At 47.0% G+C, this 27211-nt stretch overlaps 2 protein-coding genes across 5 annotated transcripts in view; both read right to left on the reverse strand.

Annotated features, from left to right (window-relative positions):
- Positions 1 to 2123: 2123 nt before the first annotated feature.
- On the reverse strand, positions 2124 to 13767 carry TESMIN (testis expressed metallothionein like protein). Its single transcript, XM_059929848.1, has 5 exons — positions 13288 to 13767; positions 9240 to 9398; positions 7016 to 7136; positions 5081 to 5157; positions 2124 to 2219 (listed from the first exon to the last, which is right to left on the reverse strand). Exons 1-5 carry the CDS (start codon positions 13765 to 13767, stop codon positions 2124 to 2126), a joined length of 933 nt encoding a protein of 310 aa, XP_059785831.1.
- A 4092-nt stretch (positions 13768 to 17859) lies between these two features.
- The window catches only part of CPT1A (carnitine palmitoyltransferase 1A), a 64960-nt gene continuing 55608 nt past the window's right edge, over positions 17860 to 27211 (reverse strand). For 3 of the 4 annotated variants that reach the window (XM_059932244.1, XM_059932243.1, XM_059932247.1), the window contains 5 exons: positions 24762 to 24896; positions 23084 to 23236; positions 22242 to 22355; positions 21903 to 21995; positions 17860 to 20068 (listed from right to left, as the gene is read on the reverse strand). In XM_059932244.1, the coding sequence (XP_059788227.1) occupies positions 19982 to 20068; positions 21903 to 21995; positions 22242 to 22355; positions 23084 to 23236; positions 24762 to 24896 (582 nt within the window). In that variant the 3' untranslated portion in view covers positions 17860 to 19981. Of the gene's footprint in view, positions 20069 to 21902; positions 21996 to 22241; positions 22356 to 23083; positions 23237 to 24761; positions 24897 to 26994; positions 27095 to 27211 lie in introns of those variants that run through there. The other variant, XM_059932246.1, reaches the window with a different exon arrangement.

Raw genomic sequence — 27211 nt, forward strand, 5'->3', positions numbered from 1 at the left:
ACATTAACGCCTGACTGATAATCAGATTGTTAAGGCTATGCAGAGTGACAGGACGTGAATTTTTATTCATATGATAAGGTAGTTAATAAGTTAGCCAGTTCACCACCTATCTCTAAAGAATGCCAATTGGGTGAATTCACCCATATGGACTGCTGGCCGTAAGGTCCAAGCTGGCCTGCTTCTATGTCATCTACTATTTTAGAACGTTTAAACCGTATTGGGCTGACAGAATTTCCTTTCTGATGTCTTCAGACCTAGCTTGACCCTCTTATCTTGTGGAAGTTAAAAAAAAAAAAAAAAGCCTAACAAAACATCTAAAGAGGTAAAGAGGTCTAGCAAATTAGTTGTGGTTGGGAACTCATACAGAATGAAACAGCCAGCAAACAGTTTTCTGACAGCTCCCTCACCACAAATAATAAATTCGTAGAGATTCCAGTACACCGTCAGTACTATGGATGTTGAGATAAAAATCATCTGGCTGATTCAGTGGCGTGACATCAAATCAAGTAATTATTTGCAGCAAAAAAATACAAAAACAAAGCTCATGTTGTTCCTGGTACATCATTTATAATAGAAAAATATTTTATGACCTGCATAATTCCTTCACACTAGAGAAAACCTAGTAGAGACTGGGAAGAAGGCAGGGGGAGGGTGGGAAAAAGGAGAAATACACTGCAGTGAAAACTTCCTCACTACTGCTCCTCTGTGGAAACGTGTATCAGCTACAACACAGAGAAACCTCGAGTGGCACCGTCGCTCTGAGAGCACACACTTGAACTAAAGTGTTAGAAACACCAAATTCCCTTGAATGTGCTAGACATGCTAAAGCACATAGTGGTGCAATACTGTTGGCCAGATGCTCCCAGATTACAAGAAAGATAAAGTGAGTATCTTCAGGATCGTAACGTCCTGGGTATATGGTGTAATACTATGCTGGCGGTATTACATACCAGCAGAATCTAGAGGTTGCCCACATAGTTGTTTTGTCCAGAAACATTAGGAGCCGTGATTATAGAACCAATTACAACGACAGCAACCATACCCTCGCTGATCCGTCGCGCCAAGAGGGGAGCCCGGAGAATGGCTCCTACAGTCTTAGTCCCTCAAATTAAGTGAGAGTCATCAACCGTCTCCACAACCAACAGCTAAGACCGAAGCAGCAGCAAATCATGTGAGCAACCAACACTCTTCAGCGACGACGCAGAGGTGAAGTGTTGGCTGAATTCCAGCAAGTCTCCAGAACTCCACCTAAGCCTCTCACACCGCCCCGGACAACTCTCCTCACACTCACCAGCGCCGCAGTGAAGATGTGCCTGATGGCAGACACTTCAGGAGCCCGGAGGCTCTAGAGGCTACAGTCTACGTTTCCTGAATTGCCTGCCCTGATTTCTTTCGGGTCCTCTGATGTACATCTGCATTAGGCTGTGTGCCCCAAACTTCGGAAGGCAGGAAGAGACTGATCTCCATCACCAACTAAAGGGTTCCATGAACAGAAAGGGCTGCCCCGTCTACTAATAGCACATGAATGTTACTCGTTAACTCAACAAAGAGTTTCGACCAGCTTGGTTAGTTTAATTAGTTACAATTATAGACATGACTTTAAAATGGCAAGACGAGGCCCCAGATAAGTGCAGCCACGTCCTCCTGGAGACCGTGTGCCTCGGCCCCTGCCATTGAACGTGAACTGATCGAACAGGGAAGGCAGCGGGCAGAGGCGGCCATAAAGGCACATAAAGACTGCCATCGACATTAGTGACATTAAGTGACTGCCACACCATTACTTATATTGATGACAGCAAAAAAGAAACAGAGCAGCTAAGCTTAAATCAATGTGAACTCAAGACAGAGCTAGGAAGGGCAGCAAGCCTCTGAAACACTGACAGCGGATGGTGGACGGAGAGTGGAAGCAAATGGAGGCTACAGACCAGTCTTTCCAGCAACCACAAACCAGACACGCGCAGCAACGCTCTTAGTGCACTGCTGAATATAAACATCATATTTTAGAAGTCATGAAGGTTTGCAGGTAAAGCTAATTTTAAAACTCAGCAAAAAAATCACAAATGTACCCAAGAGCCTCTTAAACTCTTACATTAAAGTAAGTGACAATTGATTGCTTTTAATCCTTACCCAGCCAAAGTTATTTTTGGTGGTCCCGGAAGAGTTGATCCCAAAGGGAAAGCAGACCCGTTGATTACGGATGGTAAGGCTCCGTTATCAAGCTGTGTAAAGTCAAAGGCAAGCATAATTTGAATTAGTATACATTTTGAAAGTTTATTCCCATCAGCCCCTAGGTACAGATAAAAATGATTCTTTTTCTTCTGGAGGTTTACATCACAATCCCTTTACATTCATCCAGGCCTTATTACCACCATGATTCTGCTAACACCTGAGCAGGTTCCGGCCGAGGCTCTTCAGCAGAAGTGGGAGAAGCCCAGCCCAGTCATCTCACCCCACCTGACCACAGGATGCCCTGGGGTGAGAAAGCCCTGACTGTGGACAGAGACGGAAATGGGCTATGGATTCTGGACCAGGCCATCCACAAGCCGGCAAGCAGTACACACAGCTGTCAGTTGGCTGGCCGGCGATATTGCAACGGGCATCTTTTTCATTTTGATGAACTACAAATTGTGAAATAAATTCAACTACAAATTTCTGTAAGCTAAAAATGTTCTTTAATTATTATTATATTCTTAGTACAACACAAGAGATCTTGACATCTGAAGTCTCATTGGCAACCATTACTTTTTCATCTAGTCATAAAAAATTTTGTAGTCAATTTTAACAAATTCAAAAGCAATGTCATAATCTCTGCATTATCCATGTCCTTTGCTTTCTCCGTTCTCATTTTCCTTTATATTATCCATTAGCATGGCTCACAGGGAAAGGAAAGGGTAGCAAAATCAACGCTGACCTAATTTTCTTCTTATCAGAATCTTGAAGAAATTTAAAGTGTTGAATGAATTTAGGTTTTGAGATTATTTGTATATATCACAGTTGAACATCCTATCCTTGTCCCTTCCTCCCTGAAAACTTGAAATTTAAAAATAAGCTTTATTTAAGAAGCATAGTCTTGGAATTCCCTGGCGGTCCAGTGCTTAGGACTCTGTGCTTTCACTGCCGAGGGCCCGGGTTCAGTCCCTGGTTGGGGAACTAAGATCCCACAAGCCGTGAGGCCAAAAAAAAAGAAAGAAAGAAAAAGCATCATCTTGGAAAAACACATTTTATTCATCTTCCTTCTTCTCTCTCTTCTGCCTCTTTTTAAATTGTGTATAATCCCTGCTGGGGCCTGAAGATACTGAGAAACCACTCTGGGTCCAACTCCTTCATTACAAATCCGCCCCCCACCCCAAACCCCGAGTTCCACGGAGGAGTCACCCCCAGGACCCGCCCTCTTGGGTCTGGCCGAGAGCTGGGGGGCTCTGCTCTCCTCTCACTCACTTTACTGGAGGGAAGTGTTCACAGGTTACTGCAACTGTTTCCTTTGCAGTCACCCAGACACCTAATTATTGGGCCAACGTCTCCAGGTGGCAGTCCAAAGTTTTGCATTCTTTTGAAGAAAGGATTTCACAGTTCTCGGGGTTGAGACAATTCTTTGCATAAACCAGATACAATTACTCTTTTTCTCCTTTGCTTATTTTGCCCCAAAGTAAAGCAGAGAAAGAGAGATGTCTTTTCAGTACTACATAGGTGGTAAATCTAGGGCAGCTTTATGCTAGAATCCATGACTTTCCTCGGCAATGTCGAACTGCTAGGATGGAAGAAATAAACCCTAAGAGGGTGCTTCCCTGTCACGCCACCTGGGGATCTTGCTAAAATGCATATTCTGTGTCAGTGAGTCTGGGCTGGAGCCCGAGATCCTGCATTTCTAACAAGCTTCCTGGTGATGCCCATGCTCCTGGCCCACACACCGCACGCACTTTGAGTAGCAAAGCGCTGAAGAATATACAGAATTGGGGTTTGGCAAGGAAGCCAGGGGTTCTAGGGTTGCAGCAAATGCGTTGCTAAAATAATTACCCCAAGGCCCACACTGGATAAGAGGTCAGGGGGAGCCAAAATGAGGTCGGTCTAAACACAGACAAGAAAAAGAGGGGAGGAGCAGAAAGAGGGAGACTATGGTCCAAAGGGGCCTTTCAGTGCACGAGCTCAGCGGTAGAAAAGCAAGTCCAGCGTGTGCCTTGCTGACTGGGGCTGAAACCATTAACAAAACAAGGCCGGTGGTGTGGAGGAGGCCAGGAGGTAGAGGCCTACGTGCAGCATCAACAGAGACTTGCATCAGGCGCTCACAGCATCAGGCTGACACTCATCTCCGGCCCTGATTAACTCCTCGCCCCTCCTGGCTAATGGAGCATTTGAGAAGTATTTATTTACTCACTCAGCAAATATTTCACTCTATTTATACCCACTGCCTCAGAGATCTCCTCTAGTCTCGTGGTTTTAAATGCCACCTCTGCGCAATGAGCCACCGCAACGAGAAGCACACACACCGCAGCGAAGAGTAGCCCCTGCTCGCCGCAACTAGAGAAAGCCCGCGTGCAGCAACAAAGACCCAATGCAGCCAAAATAAACAATAAATACATTAATTAATTTAAAAAAATACAACCCTAGACTTTCAAAACTGAAAAATTTAAAAAAAAACAAGACTTAAGGAAAAGAGCACATTTTTCTTATAATTATATTTAATCTATGCATATTATGGTGCAATCATAAAAGCATTTTAAACTTTTAAAGAGCATTTCCCTAACACTGAGGAAGGTGAGAGATATTCTAGACCATGTGGGTGGTGTATGCTAATGGGTGACAGGACCGCAAAGGACACGTTCACCAAATTAGGCAGAACCAGGGTTCAGAGGCTGTAGGAAATGGCCGGGCAGTCTCACAGGGCTGGCAGAGAATGGGGTCTCAGACTCACTCCACTACTCCCAGTGTCTGACCCAGTAGTGAAGGTATTGAATACTTGGTTTCACTGCTGATTGTAAAACGGAGGATAAATTATATTTTCCGAGTAATAAAAACTTCGACCATCGATATTTCAAGAGACAATAATGCCCTATTGTATTTTTTTATTAAAGCAATGACTCACTTGTTGTGTAATGAGATTTAAATTTGCTGGTACTGGCAAAAATCTTCCTACTAAAGTAGTCATAGGTTTAGGGACATCTGTAAGGAAGACAATTACAATTAATTGATAGCATATATTGTTCCTCTTCCACTTGCACATGGAAGAAAGTACAAAAATGATCATGTATCCCGAGTTTAACATGTGCAAAGTCATTGACACTTATCTAGATCCTATTTATGTTTTCTATAAAACCTTTCTGGTCAATGTTTTTGGGTTTTTTTGTGTTGTTTTTACTTATTACACCCTTTTTCTTTGTCATAATGCTCCTTCACTCGAGCCTCCAGGGATAGCTATGCTAAAAATATTGTCAGTGCCCAGGTTCCCAAACTGTGCGCTAAGGTGCCCTCCTGTGTTGCCCCAAACTCTCCAGGGACGCACTAGATGTGTCACATTTTCAGGGAGAGCGCAGCACCGTCTGCAGGATGCCACATGAACTACTTTCAATTTACCTCCACTCTTCTTCAAATGGTTACTAACTAATCAGGATGTAAATACTTATTAGGCTACTGGGACCAAACAACTTAAGACTGGAACCGATAGGTATTTCTTTAGCCTCAGGGTGCCGTGAAAAACATCCCTGAGACGCTAAGGTCCCTGTGAAACTCTATGTTTGAGTCAAAGCGGCCGGAGAAATGTCTTCGTCTCCTGATTGCCCACCAGCCGAATACATCTCCTGCTCCAGGCCTGTGCATCCTTTGAGTGATGTTACCTTGAGACTTCGGTAACAGAATGCATTTATTTTATGGTGATATTTCATGTGTACACAGCAAAACAAAGGAGACTGGGCTGGGGGGGCGGTTATGATGACATGACAAGGAAATAGACTTGGAGAGCATTACGAAAATCTTCCTTCTGTGGGTGATCTAAAGGCATTAGGATTTTGTCGTGTTCCAGAAGGAAGGGAATTAGGAAAGAACCCTTCTCTGCCTGTAGAGCAGCAGATGCAGCTCTGACCCACAGGGAGCGGAGCCGGAAAAGCCATGGCTGGTGTGCAGCAAAGTGCTCCTGACGGCGCTTTGCATCATAGAAAAGTAAGTGTCTTAAAGGCACGTTACCTGTCCTATCCCTGGATAAAGAGACTACCAGGATGGAATGGGAGTCACACTCTTTCTTTTTGCCCTGGGCTCCAAAGACCCGTTGAAATGACATTTGGATGTAATACTGATTTAAATTATTGACAAGGTCCGTGAATCGTCTGATAATGAGAGGCTCTGGTTAGGCCAAGCTTTAGAGAAACACGATTATGTATACAGCGCACATGGGTGCCCAGTTTTCAAGTATCAGTGTCTAACCCTTGTAAACACAATCCTAAAACTGTGTCATTTGGCCTTTCTTTAATCATTCCTAAGTCATTTGATGGTAATCAAGTACTTATAGATCATTTATTACTATCGCACCAGTTTAAAGAAGTTTCTGAGTAAATGAATGGCAGATAAATCAGCGTTTGATATAGTCATTTCAGAACTAATGGTGATTAAAGCAGAGTGGCAGTTCTCACTGACTACGTGAAAACGTTTACATTAAAACGTATGCAGTTTTTACCACATCTGAACAGTCAACCCGCCGTCCAATCTGCGAAAGCTTGATGTTTCAACCCAGGTACCTCTAGCCACAGCACTCATGGGTACAAGTAGTCACTTGGTAGGATCACAAAGCTCTCTGCAACTAGCAGAAGGAGAGGACGGCTATCCAAGAATTTGAGATTGTCAGTACAATGTACATAAATTAATCTCTAAAGATATGTTTTTCTATTCTTAGCTCACTCATATGGGCTATGGGGATTGCCAAATTGCCTCACTGCCAATTTCACTTTTACTCTCTATACAAAGCCAAACATAGTCACTTACCAACTTCCATGTGATATATGACATATTTTTCTATTAATTTACTTTGTACCTGACTGTAGATAATTATTTTGGTCTTGATACTGAGGAACCAAATGAAGTGCTTTTAGTTCTCTTGTGCCACAATTGTCTATATACAGCATTTGTGTACCCCCTTTCAACTGACATATCACCTAAAATGAAAAATAATGATCAGGTTTCATTTTTCAAAAGATATCCAGTAATATGAACCTAAGTAAACTTAAATCTGAGAACACAGTTTTAATCCAGAATTTAAGTTTTCATGGAGAGCGGTAAACTACAGACATGTTCTCAGTTTCCTACCCTGCAATAACGTGCTCTCTGGAGGCACCACAGGGCAAAACCCCTGGGAAATGTCTTGTGAGATGTGCTTAGTGTGTTAAGAGAAGTTCCTGCTCACGCCTTTCTCTGCGGGTGTCTGGCCCTTGAGGTTTAGGGTAGGGAACAGGTGACTGTGAGCCCGAGCTTCCGTCACCTGGCCACGTACTCCGTGGTCATCGTAAATGGAGAGGGTGTGCCGCTCCAACCCTGGCCCCATTCAGGTCCAGTGAGCTATACGAAGGACTTTGCCCCCCTGACTCCATCGCTGTAGCTGACCAGATACTTAGAATAATCGTTAATTTTACGGCAGTTGTTCTTTCCTGCCACATGCACATGTTATTATTTAACATGTAGGGTGTTTTTAAAATACCCATTTATTTCATTTCCTACAAGTGCAGTTTAGAAAGGTTAATCCAAGAACCGGAAAATTCTAAGAAGTCATGGCAATCTTTATGGGCCTGACTAGCACCCTAAGATCACTTAGTTGGGTTCCGACCATAAATAAATACTCAGTGAGCCGGGTGAGTTGGTCAGTCAACCACACCAGTCAGCCCTGTCCGTGGCAATGTAGCTTGAACATGAAGGTAGGAGAAGTCACTGTTTCTGCTTGCACATAGCTTCTAATTCTGATGGTAAAACCACAGATACCCAGAGAAGCTATGGCTTCTGCTGTTAGGTTGCCTTTGGGTTTCCTAGACAGGAAAACCCAAATAACCATAAAGGATCAATGTTACCAAAATAACACACATAGAGCCTACGTTAATGAGGTGCTGATCACTGGGTCAAACCTTCAGATCATCCTGACATTGGATAAGAGGCCAGCATTCATGTTTGATTGGAATTTTATTTGTATTTAGAGGATAAAGTTATAGCCACAGACACACAGGTGCACAAACTGGGGGGAAAGGCTGAGAGTGGACTTTCCAGGCCTCTGCCTATTGCACAATTCTGGGCTCTGCCCTGTCCCTCCTGGGAGCGTTCTAACATTACTCAGGAGGCTGGTGTAATTGGAAGAGCTCTCATCCTACTCACCTGCTCCAGGTGTCCTGGAAAAGCTCTGCTCTCAGAACCCATGGGCCTGAGGAGAACCATGGACAGAGGCGAGTACTGGCGTATGCCACAGCTAAGCCAAAGTTCATGATGAGCTCATTTTCAAGTATTTTCTAGTGAAAGTATATGCCTTAGGGCTAAGGCCTCCTTTATCGGAATAAAGAGCTGCTGGGGGGACGGCAAATGTTGGTTCTCCGGACTCTGCTAAAAGACTGCTTGGGGCTGGATTCCCTAGCTCCCCCCACTTCCCAGTCCTCACCACACCGAGACCTGGAGTCCTCAACGTACCACTTACAAGAAACCTACGTCACATCTCTGTTTTCTTATCCATAAAATGTAGATAAAAACAATGCGTACCCTACAGAGTTGATAGAGGATTAAATGAAATTACAAACCTGCAAAAATATCGCATAAACCACAAATGTTACTGATTACCTATCTTACATGCGTGTTAGTTAGTATCAGGAATTTGGAGGCAGGCAGGAAGGAAAGCAGCCTCTGCGTTGCAGGCACAGAACTGGAGCTTTACCATCCCAGCAACATGCCAAACCATGCAGCTCAGCCAGCTGCCCCGTTCCTGGGCCAACCCCGGGTCTGCATGGACTGACGTGACTTATGGCTTCTCTCCTTAACAAAGAGAGTGGTGTACTATTTGTTTGATTTGCTAAGATCAAGTAGAAATGAGAATCTTAGACGTGACAGAAGCATTAGAAAGGCTCTAATTATATCCCTCTTTTCATAGATAAGACAACCAAAAATGCTGATACGACAAGTAAACAGAATGAAAAATAATGACTGAAAATATATTACTGTTGACTTAGTAATGGTAAGGGTCAAACATTTAGTATCATGTTAGTCAGACACATTTTCTTTGGCATAATTACCATTGGGTTAGAGTCTTTCTTATGAGAGCAGCCAGAGGCATCCTCTGCTTCTTGTGATGTTGGGAACTTGCAACAGGACTCCTGGGCCAGAGGGTTCTGAAAAGTTGTTTCCTCCAGATTGTTACTTGTGATAGTACCACCTGCTTCCTTGATTTCAACCTAAAAAAGCAAACGTTATTTTAGAAATCACATTTTGGACATTGTACTTTACAGTTGCATAATACAGAAAATTCTTTGTATAAGTTACATTGTTAAAGTAAAGAGCACCCTTACTCTTAGTGTCCTCTCTTCCCGACTATTATTCTCTCTCTGGGGCAGCAAGATGGGGTGACAAGTCCTCTGCCCAGCTTCACTGGGGATCAAGGACCCCGAGGACAAGGGCCATCTGCCCACGAGGTGTGGAGATGTGATTTTGATGTGGCCCTCTTGCTGCTTCAAAAACACAGTATAGGGCTTCCCTGGTGGCGCAGTGGTTGGGAATCTGCCTGCCAGTGCAGGGACACGGGTTCGAGCCCTGGTCTGGGAAGATCCCACATGCCGCGGAGCAGCTGGGCCCGTGAGCCACAATTATTGAGCCTGCACGTCTGGAGCCTGTGCTCCGCAACAAGAGAGGCCACGAAGGTGAGGGGCCCATGCACCGCGATGAAGAGTGGCCCCCGCTTGCCACAACTGGAGAAGACCCTCGCACAGAAACGAAGACCCAACACAGCCATAAAAATAAATTAAAAAAACAAAAAACAAAAAACAAAAAACCACAGTATAAGTAACTTGAGAAGATTCTGCAGTTGGTCAGCTGCCCCTTGAGCTCCTCGACAGCCCCCTACTCCAAAGGAGCTGGCTGCCTCGTGGGACCTTCCTTAAAACCGTGTGAAATGCTGCTCCTTTATTGCCACTTTCAGAGCACACTCATTAGGCTGTATTAATGTTCTAGTCTATCGTTTGGCTTTTTCATCAAGAAGCCTGACATCCTTGCTGATGTTTTAGTAATATTTATATTGTAACTTAAAATGTATTTAGAGTAATGTTTATAATTAAATAGTAGACCTTCCCTAACTGAATGGTAGGACAATAATTAACATGAAAACAGTGAGGGTAGGGAATAACTGCCAACTTTAACTTTGTTTTTAAGCTATCCTCTGCAATGACTCAGTGACACACCAGCAAAATTACCAAATTTAGGGAGAGACACCAATGATGTCACTGAAAATCAACAGAATTTAAAAAACTAAAAAGTCTCGATGATTAAAAAAATAATAACCATTAGATTTAAGTGTTTTAAAATCAGGGTGCTTCTTTTTAAGATTTGATAATGTGCCGAGGATTGGGAAGCTTCAGTCGACCTACACGCACATCATCTCTCCCCCTCCTTAACCTCCACCTGCCCAGACTGCCTATTAGAGAGTACAGGTGAGTTTCCCCAGAGGCCAGGAGGCAGGTCATAAAGTCCTTCAAAGAAGATGGTGATTCTATGGTAACATTCTGAAGACCTCATATAAAATCACAGCACAGACAACTATCTTTCAAAGTGTGGGTGTTGACTCCAAACTTGGAGATCGTCTAACTTAAAATCTGGGATCTAAACAATTAATAGTTTTCATGGACTGCCAAATCCCTTAGCACAGCAGACTAGCATCTAGGTATAAATCTTTCAAAAGACAGAGGAAAATTTAGCTATATTTCAAGTTATAACTTTATTTAGATATTTCAAATTTTATAGAAATGTAGAAAGTTTTCAATTTTCTTCTGCTTTCTGCTTTGGGGAATTTGTCAGGTACACATCATCAAAGTTTATTTTTATTTTTAAAAATTATTTATTTATTTATTTATTTTGGCTGCGCCAGGTCTTAGTTGCGGCACGCGGGATCTTTGTTGCGGCGTCGGAACTCTTAGTTTCGGCAGACATGTGAGATCTAGTTCCCCAAGCATGGATGGAACCCAGGCCCCCTGCATTGGGAGCGCGGAGTCTCACCCACTGGACCACCAGGGAAGTGCCACATCAGCAAAGTTTAGATTTAACTTATCTCCCTGTAATTAACAAATACTTATACAGTAAATATATCAATTCCTCAGCCCCATGCAACTGATATCTGAACTACTTACAGTATAGTAAAATCCTATTTTTACAGAATAAACAGAGGTCAATATGTGGGAATGAATTTCTAGAAAAAGGAAATTAGCAATTGACCCTGAATAGTTACTGAAAAATAATTCCACTCTGTTTAAAAGACAAACATGCCCATGCTAAATCTTTTTCATTTTATTAATGAATTAGGAAATTGTCAATAAAAATTCAAAAAACAAAAGAAATATCATCCAAATAGTCTCTATTTTGTTAAAATTGAATTACATTTAAAGAGAATTTACTATTTTAACGTGAGCCAGTTCCTTTCCTGCTCTGGTGAATGCTCACTGAGTCCCCTTGGTACAGGAAGGGAGCCGTGCTAGGACCAACAGGCAAAAGGCGCTGGGACGCACGTTTGGTCTGGTAGCAAAATGGAGTGTCTGACATTTCAAGCCATCTGAAAAAGATTCCGAGGAAGACCTCTGCACCAGCTGAAGGCTGGTGGGACTAGGTATGCTCTGTGGTTTCTCTAGGCCTCAGCCTCTCCTCCCCACCTTTCCTGTGCACTAAGGAGCAGTGATTGTGCTAAAAGAACACCAGAAAACAGAAGTCGAAGCTCCTGCTGCTATGGCTTATGATATGCAAACAAAGTCAGGCTCCAGCCGTCTCAACACCAATTCAAAACTGTTCCACAGAAGCTTAATTTATGACTTACTAAAATGATTTAACAGCTGAGTAATCTAGTTTTCCAAACTAGATCCTTTTGTGGGGCCAGTACACATTTCCTTACAGATCCTTTGTTTCCTTTAAAAACTGATTTGTTTAGCTTCAGCAAGAACAGAGCAGAAAAGGGGGATTCCCTGGAGGTCCAGTGGTTAGTACTCTGTGCTTTCACTGCCCAGTGTCCGGGTTCAGAATAAATAGATAAACAAATAAGAACAAATCAGAAAATTGCCAGTAGTTATCCACAGCAAAAGAGGGTAGCTGGCTGACAATTACCATGAATTCATGTAGACTCTGATTTATATTACATACGCTTGAGGAACAACCACCTATTAGCAGAGGGCAGCTCTAACGCCTTGATTTCAAGGCTCACCAAACACAAGCACTAACTGTGAGTCTTGGCTGTGAATTACAACCCTTATCAATCTAAAGGGGGAAAAATGTAAAAGGTGAGCACGTGAAGACTCGCACTGCATTTGTTTTCACAGACACTAGGGTTTATTTCCTAAAGCCGCTTTTAAAACTTTCTAGGGGGCTTCCCTGGTGGCGCAGTGGTTGAGAGTCTGCCTGCCAATGCAGGGGACACGGGTTCGAGCCCTGGTCTGGGAGGATCCCACATGCCGTGGAGCAACTGGGCCCGTGAGCCACAACTACTGAGCCTGCGCGTCTGGAGCCTGTGCTCCGCAACAAGAGAGGCCGCGATGGTGAGAGGCCCGCGCACCGCGATGAAGAGTGGCCCCCGCTTGCCACAACTAGAGAAAGCCCTCGCACAGCAACGAAGACCCAACACAGCCATAAATAAATAAATAAATAAATAAATAAATAAATAAATAAATAAATAAATAAAAGAACGTGAATTTCTTTAAAAAAAAAAAAAACTTTCTAGGGACTTCCCTGGTGGTCCAGTGGTTAGGGCTGCGCGCTTGCGCTGTAGTTGGATCCCTGGCTGCAGAGCTTAGCTCCCACACGCCTGGCAGGGGAAAAAAAAAAAAAAAAAATCTACTTGTTTCCCTCCTCTTTTGTTGCATGATCTCTGCCGGGTTAGGCCAAGTTTGAACCAGGGACCGAGGACCTAATTCACCTTCAGGTAGAACGGCTTGGCTGGGTGATGCATCTCGCGTTTAGCAAGGGATGCGCCCTGTTGGGGATGAGTGAATCCCATCAGGGATGCGACTGACGCGGGAACAATCTTGGTGGAAGCAGGAAGTCTCCCGTCTCCACTAGGGCAGGGGCGCAGGGGGTACTGTGCGACGTGGGTCTTACTGGAATCACGGGGACGCCGGGGTGGGCGGCTCCTTCCTGGGCCCAGGCGCCCGGGGGCCCGACGACAGGACTCGTGTGCGGGGTCGGCAGGGGGGACAGGAAGAGGAGGTCGTAGGCCTGCGGCTGCCAGGCGGCGGCGGGAAGAACGGCGTCTTCCAGGGGACTGAGCTCGGGGAGACTCGCGTACTCCCCGAGCGTTTCCTCATCTCCGTCCTCATCCACCAGCCGCTCCACTTTGACGTGGCTCCTGCAGTCCCCGCCGAGCGGGGCGTTGAAGGCGGGCAGCAGGGGCTCTCTGGGGTCCGCGGAGCCCAGGTACGCGTCGTTGAGGACGTGGAACTCGTCTGCCTCGTGCTTCACCGCCACCGGGGCTTTCAGGGGAAGGTTTTCAGGAACAAACTGACTCTCGGCGCTGAAAAGGTCCGTCACCATCTCGTCTTCGGGGCTGGACATGCCGCCCAGCAAAGGGGCCTCTTCCATGTCCACTAGGGGCCCCCGGGCCCGGGCATCGCCCCGCACCCGGCGCGAGGGGGATCCGGCGGGAACCGCGCACCTGCAACGACGCGGCCCAGTCAGGCGGCGGCCCCCCACCCGCCCCGGCCGCCGACCCGGGGGGCCCGCCGCTCCCGAGGGGCCGGCCTAGGGGGCCCAACCCCCCCACACCCCGGCGAGGCCGACCGGACAAGGGGCCTTGCTGGCCCGACCGGCCGACTGGGGCTGAAATGGGCGGGGGTCCGTCATTCCCGAGGGGCAGACCTGGAGGTCCCGCCGCCCCTGACGGGGACGACTGGAGAGGGGGTCCCGCCGCCCCCCTCGAGGCTGACTAGGGGGCCCACCGTCCCCCTCCCCTCTGCAGACCCGAGGCCGGGCCGGGGACCGCGGGGAAACCCGACGGCGGCCGGGGTCTCAGGCACCGGAGGGGCGCCGAGTCAGGCCTCCTCAGACGGCACACCTGTGGCCCCGGGAGCTGTCAGAGCGCCGACCGCGGGGCGGGGCCGAGCAACTGGCGGTTGGGGAGGAGGCGGGGCCACGGACTGGGGCAGGGCCAGGGGCTCGCGGAGGCGGGGCTCGCGGAGGCGGGCGGGGCCAGGGCGAGGCGGAGGCGGGGCGCGTGAGGCGGGGTCAGAGGGTGGGAGGGGTTGGGGGTGATGCGAAGGCGGGGCGCAGAAGTGAGTGGGGGCATGGGCGGGTCCCGGAAGTGTGAGGGGATAAGCAGGGATGGGGGCGGGGGAGGCGGCCCCCCGTGACAGTGCTGGAGGGTGGTGGGCGGGGCGAGCTGGGCGGAGTCGGGGCCGGAGGCCAGGGACCGGAGGCCAGGGACCGGCCAGTTGAGGGGAGGTGGTCAGGGAAGGACACTCCCGGGACCAGCAGCTCCAGGCTCAGGTGGGGAACCAGAAGCCCCCAGGCCAGTCTGAGGCAGCACTGGGTGGGACTCCCTGGCTTGACCTCAGACCTTAGTCTTGACCGTGTATTTTTTCTGCCCTCGAGCTCCTCAGGACAGAGCCCGCCCCGCCACGGAGCACCGCGGGTGGGTGGAGGGCCAGGGATCAGCACATGCAAGTTCCCAACCTAGCGTGCACTTCAGGTCCTTGGTGCTGGAGCTTGGGAGGAGCTCTAGGCGTCTCTTGTCAATGTAAGCAACCCAAGGACTCCGCGCTTTCACTGCCAAGGCCCAGGGTTCAATCCCTGGGTTCAATCCCTGGTTGGGGAACTAAGATCCCTCAAGACCCTCGGCGCGGCCAAAAAAAAAAAAAAAAAAAAGTAAGACATTCGCTTTCTAATCTCACTGACAAAAATACGTTCCTAAAGTCAAACAGTAGTAACCAAGGCACAGCACTATGCACTATTTGGCTGTACACATCAGCGTTCAAGAAATCGCAAGAAAATTTTGCACAGTCGACAATCCGGAAATTTAAGGCACAGCTTTAAGTTGCTGGGACTTTCTTATCTGAAAAATTATAATGGGACATTAAAAGTTGACATTAAGGGCTTCCCTGGTGGCGCAGTGGTTGAGAATCCGCCTGCAGATGCAGGGGACACGGGTTCGAGCCCTGGTCTGGGAAGATCCCACATGCCGCGGAGCAACTAGGCCCGTGAGCCACAACTACTGAGCCTGCGCATCTGGAGCCCGTGCTCCGCAACAAGAGAGGCCGCGATATTGAGAGGCCCGCGCACCGCGATGAAGAGTGGCCCCCGCTTGCCGCAACTAGAGAAAGCCCTCGCACAGAAACGAAGACCCAACACAGCCAAAAGTAAACAAGTTAAAAAAAAAAAAGTTGACATTAAAAGAACATAATGTAATTAAATTCTCACTGTTGGAATTTTCCTGCCATGTGAACGACTTAAAATATATTCCCAACCGCTAGTTCATTGCAAACATACTTGCCTTGAAATACTGTCCAGTTCTTGGAGAATTCATTTCCTGTGTGCCTCTGACCTACAGGGCAGAACTCCATAGAAAGCTTTAGTGGCTTCTTGAGATTAAAACTGGGACAGCTTTTTTCTTTAGTTGTACAGAATGTCCTTAATTTAGGAATTTTTTTTATAGTAGGTCCTTGTTGGTCATCTGTTTTAAATATAGCAGTGTGTACATGTCAATCCCAAACTCCCAATCTGTCCCTCCCCCGCACCCTTCCCCCCAGTAACCATAAATTCGTCTCTAAGTCTGTGAGTCCGTTTCTGTTTTGTAAATAAGTTCATTTGTATCATTTTAATTTTTTTTAGATTCCACATATAAGCGATATCATATGATATTTGTCTTTCTCTGACTTACTTCACTTCGTATGATAATCTCCAGGTCCATCCATGTTGCTGCAAATGGCATTATTTCATTCTTTTTAATGGCTGTGTAATATTCCACTGTATATGGGTACCACATCTTCTTTATCCATTCATCTGTCAATGGACATTTAGGATTTTTAAACTTTATGATGGTGGGAAAGTGATATGCATTCAGTAGTGATATGCATTCATACTTCAAATTTTGAATTTTGCTCTTTTCCCAAGCTAGGGATATGTATACTCCCTTCTAGTGATGCTGGGCAGCTCTCAGACACGCAATCACAAGGCTAAACAACGGATACATTTACAACCATTCTGTTTTTCACTTTCAGGACAGTATCAATAAATTCCATGAGATAGTCAACACATTATTATAAAATAGGCTTTGTGTTAGATGATTTTGCCCAACTGTAGGCTAATGTTAGTATTCTGAGCACGTTTAAGGTAGGCTAGGCTAAGCTATGATGTTTGGTAGGGTAGGTTTATTAGATGCATTTTTGACTTACTGTGGGTTTATCAGGACTTAACCCCATCGTAAGTCGATGAAGACCTGTATAGTACATAAACCCTCCTACCGAAATAATTAAATATTACAGATAAAGCTGAAGTTCCCTTGGGTTCCATACCATCCACAATCACACTGCCTTTCAAAGAGGGAATCCCTGTGAAGTCTGCTGTGTATCTTTTCAGCCCTTTCTCTGGAGATCCACATACACATGTGCATGTGGATCTCCTTACTCTTAATTTTATGGCTGGAAAAGCCACATCTCTTTGAACTCAGCTGAGTTTGGGGGCAGGCCTGAGAATGCAACTCAGGCTTCCCAAACTGTAGCCAATATAAACTGAAGAACCCAAGTGAAAAACCGTGAAGAGCTTGAATAGCCTGAGAAGCACATCAACCCCCAGGCCGTACCATTCACTCCTTCACACATCAGACATCTCTAGTGAGCAGTCCCCGTGGGTCAGGCGTGCATGGCCAGCTGTGTGAGTCACCATGCTGGGCAGGATCAAAGGCCTGGAACCTTTGAGCACCTGCAGTTCCTAGATGCTCTTCTGGCCCTTCTGGATCGGACAAGGCCGGCTCTGTCTTGTCATTCAGGCCTCAGCTGAAACCCATTTTTTTTTTTTTTTCGGCCACGCGGCTTGCAGGATCTTAGTTCCCAGACCAGGGATGGAACCCGGGCCCCCTGCAGAGGAAGCGAGGAGTCCTAACCACTCGATCGCCAGGGAATTCCCCCAAACCCATTTCTAAATCAGCCTCCTTCCTGAGCCAGCTACTCTTCCCCCCCATAGACACACACACACACACACACACACACACACACACAAGTGCCTAGGAACCCTTAAGATCCTTTGAGAGGTTTCCTTGGTTCTCAACCTCCTCCCAATGAAATTTGATCTCCACGACAGCCAGAACCTTTTGGGGTCCCCGCTGTATTCCCAGTGCCTAGAACAGAGCTAAGCATACAGTAGGTGTTCAATAAGAACTGTGGAGAAAACAGAATTCATGTATTTAACAGGTATTTATTGAGCACCTACTATGTGTCAGGCACTGTTCTAAGCCCTGGGGCAAGGGTGAGGATGCAAAAATGAACACAGCAAAATCCACAGCCCTTCTTAGCAGCCACCCTTCTCCATCAGGTGTGTGAATCGAGCGAGGTCCACTCTGCCCAACCCAAGGCCTTTTCTGCATATCTTGGTCGGTCACCTTTGTCCTAAGTGCCTGAGCCTGGTACTTGACCTATAGCCTCCTTATCAGTATAACAAAAGAGACAGAAAGCAATACTGTGGTAGACTGGGATTAATGTTTTTATTAATGATAACATTCACACTGCATTTCTAAGATTTATCCAAAAGAGCATATTGTATTTACATGCAATGGCCAATTCAAGATAACAAATTCAGACCACAGCTCCATTAAGACTATGGCTTATTCCAAATTCAATTAAATACATCATACTCCTACCTCCTGCTTTCAACATGTACAGTAAAACCCCACTCTTCCTCCTTTTAGGGAATATAAAATTGCATTGATAACTGCACGGATTAGCAGTGATTACATTTGAAACACTTAAAACCTGAGAGACAAGCCCAAATAAGTCTGAGTGCTAACACATCTGTGCTCAAATTCACCCGTGAATCATAATACAGACTGGTCAGTGGTCAACAGTGTATGATTTCAAGTGGCCCTGGCTTTGACTGGAAGCTACACCTCGCTGAGGCAGAGGGGCTGTACCCCTCACGCCTCCTTGACTACATAACACAGATGAACAGGGCCTTTTGTTGCTCTGGTGGTTAGATGTCCCTTTTTGCTTTTTTTTGTCTGTTCTCATTTCTGCTTGCTTTTAAAAGAAAAAAAGTCTTTGGCCCATTTAGGTGGGGTTTTTACATCACAACATGTACAGGAATAAAATATGCACGTGCTCTGCAGCAAGCGCCTTCCTCTTACTCCAAGGGTTCGGCCTCGTCACCATATCACTGGAGTTCAGAATTCTTAGAGAGGCGAGCCCCACCAGAACATAGTGGTCAGAAAAATAAATACATGATTTTAATAGATGGACAGCTAAGCTTGTCATTACAGCCCAGAGGCAGTGGGTATTATTTCATGCCACGATCCGTTCTTTTTACATTAAATACTGAAGACAATTCAGCGCCTCGTCGCTTTTTGGTCAATCACTCGATCAAGGCACTCCCATCCGAAGGGTAGGCTGTGTTAAACCCAGCACCTGTCACCTGCGACATTCTAGGAGGTCACCGATAACCCATCTCCCTCCGTCTCCCTGGAAACGGGAGTGGGTCTCCTCTCTCACCAGCTGGGATGCCCAACCCTGACCGCCCTGAGGTTTGCTTTTCTCAAGTTTTGTTCCTTCCTCAGTGGCAAATGTCATGTTCTCCCTGCCGCCACTTTGGGTAAGCAGGAATCCTGAGGCATCTAGGATGTTTGATTTTTCAGTGAGTGCTCCAGACACATAATCTTCGACCATCACATCCCCTGCTCCCCATTTCTGAGGCACGCCCACGTCTTCTTTTGCAGCTTAACGAGGAAGCTTAAGGAAGGCAGTCGGATGGGGGAATGCAGCACAGCTGCCCTCGTAAGGGAACTGGTCCTTCTGGGATGCAGGGACACCACAGTAAAATGCCTACATAGGGTTATCCACCCAGTAAGTTGAGAAGGAGTAAGACACCCACAATTCCACCTAAAGACTTTACGAAATAAATCTCTCGTGCGGTCTCCCTTACATTTAGGGCCTTCCGTTTTTAAGGCACTGGGTTTTGAAGACTTGCAAGGTCAGGAAAACTAAAGATGAGACATACTACATGCTTCAAACATGGAGAGGCAAATGCAGACGACCAAACTAGACAGTGACAGAGTTACCACAGGGACAGAATGGGTTCCAAAAGCACAGCTTTTCTTGGTTAGTGCATTGCATGTGCATTGGCTATTAACTGCTAACATCTGCAGCTTAAACAATGCTTTTCTCTCGGAAGGAAACAAATGTTTACATCGCTCTGATAAAATTAAATGCCCGTAAGTACCAAGTGTCCGGTGGCCACCGAGGAAGCGTGCCGGGTCGGTCATTTCCAACGAGTATGAAGTCACAGCCCCACTCATTCCATAAATCGCTCAATGACAGTTTCATCCCTTAAGAAACATAAGGCGATGGGAAGACCTTAGGGGGGACTTTATCCAATGTCCCCCAGGTTAGGACCTGCTTGGAAGGAGTAGGGTTATACTTCATGGGGTGGAGCCTGCCATCTAGAAAAGCAAAAACACCAAACCCTCGAAGGAAAGGAAACGTCTGAGTCTTTTAGAGCAAATTTTCATCCTGAACTACAATCAGGATTCACAGCTATTTTTCATTTGGTTTTTCATCGGAAGAGCTCATTTTCCTTCCCGGCAGTGCTAAGGGATTTACTTTTTGGAATTGGAGCTGAGCCCGAACAAACTCACGATGTCAATCATTGCTTGTTTCAGGTTCTTCCCGAAGCGATGAGAATCCTTTCATTTAAAAACAAAAAACAGAAACAGGTTACAACGTGGAAATTCTCACATTTCAAGCCTTTTCACTTGTCATCTGACTCGAAGAACTAACATTCCTTTTTGTCAATTCTCTAAGCTTTGACTTAGTCACTTAATCATTAAGTTAGAGCGTCTGGAGAGATGTTAAGGGTTAATAAAGATAGCATACATGTTTGTGTGGGTGTGTGTTTTTTTCTTTTCCATGATAGGTTATTATAAGACACTGAATATAGTTCCCTGTGCTATACAGTACGACTTGGTTGCCTACCTATTTTATATATAGTAGTGTATATTTGTTTTGTTTTGTTTTTGAAAACTAAGGTGCTTTATTTCTTTGTAAAAACAACTTATCAAGAGTAGTTTGAACAGTACTTTTCTTATTCTTGTCATATAACTTATTGTATGGAGCAAACATCATTTCCATGCCTCAGCTAATTGTCACACAGCTTTTGAAGTTTCCATTAGCTTCCAACACTTTATCTTTTGCAGTGAAATAACTCTGATAGTTTGTTTTTTTCATTTAATTTTTATTTTATATTATAGTTGATTTACAATGTTGTGTTAGTTTCAGGTGTACAGCAAAGTGAATCAGTTATACATATACGTATATCCATTCTTTTTCAGATTCTTTTCCCATACAGGTTATTACAGAATATTGAGTAGAGTTCCTTGTGCTATACAGTAGGTCCTTATTGACTATCTACTTTATATATAGTAATGTGTATCTGCTAATCCCAAACTCCTAACTTATCCCTCCCCACCCTCTTTTCCCTTTGGTAACCATAAGTTTGTTTTCTATGTCTGAGACTCTATTTCCGTTTTGTAAATAAGTTCATTTTTATCATTTTTTTAGATTCTACATAAAAGTGATTGCATGTGATATTTATCTTTCTCTGTCTGACTTACTTCACTTAGTATGATAATCCCTAGGTCCAACCATGTTGCTGCAAATGGCATTACTTCATTCTTTTTTATGGCAGAGCAATATTCCACTGTGTGTGTGTATACACACACACACACACACACACACACACACTACATCTTCTTTATCCATTCATCTCTTGATGGACACTTAGGTTGCTCCCATGTCTTGGCTATTGTAAATAGTGCTGCTATGAACATTGTGGTGCATGTTATCTTTTTGAATTAAGAGTTTTCTTTGGATATATGCCCAGGAGTGGGATTGCAGGATAATATGATAGCTCTATTTCTAGTTTCTTAAGGAACCTCCATACTGTTTTCCATAGTGGCTGCACCAATTTACATCCTGTGTGGGTGTGGTTTCCCCTAATCTAAGGCTTCCCCTAATGTCAATGCGTTACATAAAACACAATAAGCAAGTGAATTCCAATCTTCTCTGTTAAACGTGAACCTGGCATTGCCTGTCAGGCTATGTACAATGTGGAAAGGAGAGAATATAAATAAGGATTAAATGTGCCATGCTAGGAAGGTGGTCACAGGTTCCATTCACAGAGAACACTGCAGACCCCTGCTTCAATGTGTATGTGTATTTCTTACCACGTGCACACGAATCTTAATCCACCCTCCAATGTTACAGAGAGTCTGGAAGCTGTAGAAGCACTCCAACATTACGATTTAAAACCACTGCGACCAGCAAAGATACACACTTTCAACCAAATAAGATCGATCCCTTTAAAACTATTAAAAGACTTTCAAAATCCGTTTTGAAAATGTCCCAACCAAGTAAGAGTATATAACTGAATTGCAATTTTCTGTCAAATCAAGGACGTGCTCAAAAGAAAACAGTGAAAAACCCCATCTTTAGAAGAGAGAACTTTTGTTTTGTACTTACTGTCTCAGGGCAGGAGAACTTGGAAGAAATGTGGAAACTGATGAGCTTCTCACCCACGAGAATGTACGACACCCCATAGCCGTCGTCAGCAACCTACGGAAAAGCAGGTTTAAATGGATCTGTGGGGGGACTTCCCTGGCGGTCCAGTGGTTGAGACCCCGTGCTTCCACTGCAGGGGGCACGGGTTCCATCCCTGGCCAGGGAACTAAGATACTGCATGCCGCAGGGCACGGCCAATCCATCAATAGAACCCTGGGCAGTGAGGCCACGGGCAAAGGGAATTTCTGACATTTTCACTATGAGACTGCCATCAATATCTGCAGACGCTTGGCTGCTTACCGGTCCAAAGCCGCCTCCGCTTGACACATACTCTGGATTCCTTTCCAAATTGAACAGTTCCACCTGCTGCTGAGGGGTCTGGCTGGTGGATAATCTCCAAGGCTCAGATAGCACCTGTGGAGTAAAACAAGGAAATGTTCCAACAACACTTCCCAATTCCATCTTCTTCTGTCCCCGAGGAGCCCGGGTGGAAGACAAGAAAGGGCTTGCTCGGTGTTTGGACTGTTTCAGACACCAGAGGCCTATGTCCCTGAAGGCCTCACCGGCTCGAGGCAGGTCTGTGGAGAGGGATGGAGCAGGTGAGGACACCCGGACTGCAGGGGCCAACACCGGCTGATGGGGTCTTAAGGCAGAAAAGGTGGCAGATACGTGGAGTAAGATTCGGAACGGGGGCAGTGGTGTGCTGGAGCTGACTGGTACCAGCTCCCCTGAGCTGGCTGCCAAATTTCCGGAATTTTCCAAGCTGCTTGTTAAACACAGCCATTATTAAAAAATTAAATTTTATTGGGACTTCCGTGGCAGTCCGGTGGTTAAGACTCCACACTTCCACTGCAGGGGGCATGGGTTCGATCCCTGGTCGGGGAACTGAGAGCTCGCATGCCGCGTGGCACGGCCGAAAAAAAAGAAAAAAACACTCAGAGCTCGTCACCTGCTAATTATTTTAGTACAAGCCATGGCATTCCAGGGGTTGAAGAAACGCGGCTCCAATTTTCCATGGTGAGGACAGGTGAGCCCCGAGACCCACCTGTGAGGCCAGTTCCGATTGGCAAAGCTGTACTACTGATCTACTAAGTTTTGGTTTAGCCAAGAAAGCTGAGCAGGCTGCCCCAGAAGTGACTCACCTCCTTCAGGAAAGGGGAGTCAACAGCGAGGTATTTGGACACCACGTAGAGGCAGAAGAGATGGCGGTCGATCCCGGAGCCGGTCATCGCCAGGCGGCACAGGTGCTGATGCTTCTTGGCCGCAATCTTGAATAACTTGAGCCTCTGTTCAACCTAAAATAACAAAAGACGGGGACTTTCAAGTCGTGCACCACGGGCTAATCTCCAGGATGAGGCTCACGGCCCTTCTCTCCAGCGGTCCGACAGGGTGCTGAGAAAGCAGGTCACTGGTGGCGGTGCGGGTGTCGGGGGTGGGGGGGGGTCTCTGGGTGGTTGCCAAGGCGACCTGACCAGAAACCCCCCTGGCCGACTGCCGCTTCCGCAGATTCACTGCGAACGGGGTGGCGTGGAGGCTGCAGGGGGACAAGTTGTTGGAGAGGCAGTTTCGGGGTCCTGTGTGCAGCCCACTGGGCGTCATTCCACCTTTTATACAAATGAGACCACCAAGCAGGTAGGAAAGCTCCAGCCTCCAAGTCTCATCAGGTGGAAATGACGCTCTGTCCCTCTTAGCGGGCTGCGATTGTTCCTGCGGGTCATAAATAACCCTCCAAAGTGGTCTGGAAGCTCTACTAAAACAGCGCTTCCGGGTCTTCAGGTTGGACCCAAAAAGCTTGCTTCAGCTTCCTTTGGGCCCTGTTCAGTCAATCACAGAATGAGGTGACACAGCACCCTTCCGTGGATGTGGAGGCCCATCCGGGCTTTGGCCCACCCACCCCAGAACTGGTCCTCAAGGCTGATTCTGAAGGCAGCTAATGACAGATCAGAGCAATCCGTCACAAGACCTACTGAGCTCTTCCCACAGAATTGAAAGCCTTTCCAGAACGGAGGTTCCTCCAGAGCAGAGCAAGAACCCTGGGCCATGTCTCCTCGGGAGTCAGCAGGCACCTGCACTCCGGGTCAGGCAGAACTGGCCGTGGATGGGCCTCAGCCCCTAACTAGGTGTGCGGCCCAGCAGTTTGCCGAATTCATCTAAGTCTCTGTTCCTTTATCTACAAAAATGAACTGATGATACTTCATGGGCCACCGCTAGGACTGTCAAAGGCAACGTACAGAAAACCTGGAGCCCCGCGCCTGCTCAAGGACCTTCAGCATGGGCAGCGGGCTTCAGGAACCCCAGGCAGAAGGATCCTGTGATCGTCACTGTTTTCCCACCCAGACGCCGACCACTTGCACTGTCTCGCAGCATCTCCCTGCCACTCCTTTATTCACTGGCTGTGTACTGCTCTGATTTAAAGACTCTTAGGAAGTATAATCTGATTTATAGAAGTTACAGAAGAACAGAAGATTGATGCAAACATGAACCTTTGTGTCTGTCCTGATGGTTACCTTTTTTCTTTTTTTTTTTAATTTTTTTTTGCCACACCACGAGGCATGCAGGATCTTAGCTCCCCGACCATGGGTTGAACCCGCACCCCCTGCAGTGGAAGCACGGAGCCCTAACCACTGGACCACCAGGGAAGACCCCGACGGTCACCTTTTAATACTTTCTGTCCCTTCGAGAGGGGTGAAGGAAAGGAGATACTGGATATGGACCTGCTGGAGAAAGTATGCATGGGATTTAATCAGGGAAGCCTGCGTGTCAACCTCAGGGGCTGTTCTGTGAAAAGCACTGTCCCGCTTCCGGCCGGGCAGCACCTACCGTCTGTGTGGGGTCCACCATGGCCAGCACAAAGTTGCACGACTCAGTGGTGCAGGAACGCACGGTCTCCGTCCTGCCCTCTCGGAAGAGCCGGGTCATGGAGGCCTCGTAGGTGAGGGAAAATTTGCCCATGTCCTGGGAAAGGAAAAATATTTTAACACAAGGCAGGGCATGTTGACAAACTAAAGCATAAGAGGGCATCGCTTAAGGTCAGCCGGGAAAAGCACACTTCATCGTCAGCTGCAGTTTTTAGTCATCGTCAATTTTTACTCGGGCTTATGCAGCAGGCAGGTGGAAACATCATTAGCTTTGCAAAGGAAGGGGGGGGTCCAGGTTTCTGTTTCCAAATGCAACTGGTGCCATGACCCGATTTCCTGAGTTTCACACACCTGCCCGAGTGCAGACGCGGCTATGGAGGGATACAGGACAGGACCAGGAGCTCGGCATGCAGGAGTAGGAAATTATTTAACTTCAGGAGAGGGGACTGGTTGAGAATGTCCTCCTCCAGGGAGCGGGAAGTGGGTGGGTGGCCAGCGCCTGCAGCACACAGCCCCCCGCCCCCCAGTAGACAGGAGGGAGAGAAAGCAGGAGGGAACAGCTGTGTGGGAGCTGGCAGAGGCGGTGGGGAGCAGACGGGAGGTCTCTTTAGAATGTTCGCATTTTCTTGGTGAAATAAGTTCACCTACTGAGAGTGAGGATGGGGAGGCGGCACTGGAGTCAGAAAGGGGGTGTGAAACAGGCTCTGAGGGCACAGGGAGTGGGTGGTCTGGGGCCATCAGAGTCAGGGCTCATGAATTAAGGAAGAGGAGCCAGCGATTTGGGGTTTTTCTCTGGCCATGCAGGACCAAAGCAGGCAGACACCTGGACTGCGCTGGGGATGGGTCTGCTGTGCTTGGGGCCCCAGGGCCGAGGTCGGGGTGATGGTGACAGGCTGTGGAATCCAAGTCCAGAGAGGAAAACAGGGAGGCAAGATGGGCAGAGGGAAGGGCAGGGTGGAGGTCCTGATGGGGTCCAGGAACGCTGGTGTCAGGGAGCAGAGGGGAGACGGGAGGTCCCCCTCTGCTCCCATGGCTTGTACTAAAATAATTAGCAGGTGATGAGCTCTGAGTGTTTTTTTCTTTTTTTTCGGCCGTGCCACACGGCATGCAAGAGGTGCCTGTGGCTGGGACCCTGCAGGTGATGTGCAGATGGTACAGCAGGTGATGCATGAGAGCTGGGCCAGGTCCACGGGAGCTCGGGGCAGCCCAGCACCCGTGCCATGGGAGGAAACCATCTGCAAACCACCTGCTCGAAGACGACCAGGTTCCCCCACATGGACGGGGAAGTGCTGAGCGGCAGTTTGTAGACCCAGATGATTCCTGACCAGACGACATCCCTCTGGGCATTTGGGTCCTGGCGGCCCCAGGGTGACAGGGGGCACCCTGCAATAGGCCGATACTGTTAAGTAAATTCAGGAGCGGTCAAGGCTGAACCTCTGGTGTGCGAGGCAGACCCGTGAGTAGCCTTGCAGGGCTCTTCCCCCCACCCCCAAGGCTGGTAGGGTTGACTTAACATTGGCTGTTCCCGCCATCCTGCACGTACAGGGATGAAGCCAGCCGGCCATGGGGTCTGAGTGCCATCCCAGCCTCTGGTGGCCCCCAGTGCCCAGCACAAAGACCCACCAGCCCACAACACTCGTCCTTTAATACACCGGTTATTAAATTTCCCTTGGATGGGGTCCTAGGGGTTCTAACTCCTCATTCTGGCCTACGGTCAGCAGGGGGTCCCAGGTCATTTACCAGATATGCCTTTGGGAGAACTCCCTACAGGAGGGGAGCTTACTATGGGGGTGCTTTCCAAGGGGCTCATCATGAAACACTGGGGAGCACGGAGGGAAGGAGGGGACAAGGAAAAAGTATAAATGTGGTATTTTAGTCATTTAATACAGGTTAACTTGGGATAGATGATGCAATGATTTATTTGAAGTCAACTTTCCAACATCAAACTTTAACTGTATAAGTGGTCAGCGCAATCATGCATTACACCCACAATTTTAAAAAATGGCCATCTCAAACCTCGTGGCCAATGCACTGAATATTAGTGTGCTCAGACCCCTCACAGAGCCAAGCCGGGTTATGCCTGCAGCCCACTTAACCTGCTGCCACCAGCCTCCACAATGAGCCCTGTCCCCGACAGAGCTGGCCTTCAACCAAGCGTGCAGGAAAGAACCTTTGAACAGATGAATCCGATTTACACTATTAACAGATCACTTCAATCGATCATTTTCAATAGACTGAGTGCCATGTGAAGAATTGGTGTGCGCGGAGGGAACAAGAAGGACGTTCTGGTTGTTTCTAGCCGGAGCGCAAAGAATAAATATGAGCCCTTAGGTTATTAAAACAAATAATCCTTAACTTTGAAAGAGTAACTTGATTTAAGAGTCACTGTAATACATGCTTACGCAAAAAATT

The sequence above is a fragment of the Balaenoptera ricei genome, chromosome 8, assembly GCF_028023285.1.
Source record: "Balaenoptera ricei isolate mBalRic1 chromosome 8, mBalRic1.hap2, whole genome shotgun sequence".
Classification (NCBI taxonomy): domain Eukaryota; kingdom Metazoa; phylum Chordata; class Mammalia; order Artiodactyla; family Balaenopteridae; genus Balaenoptera; species Balaenoptera ricei.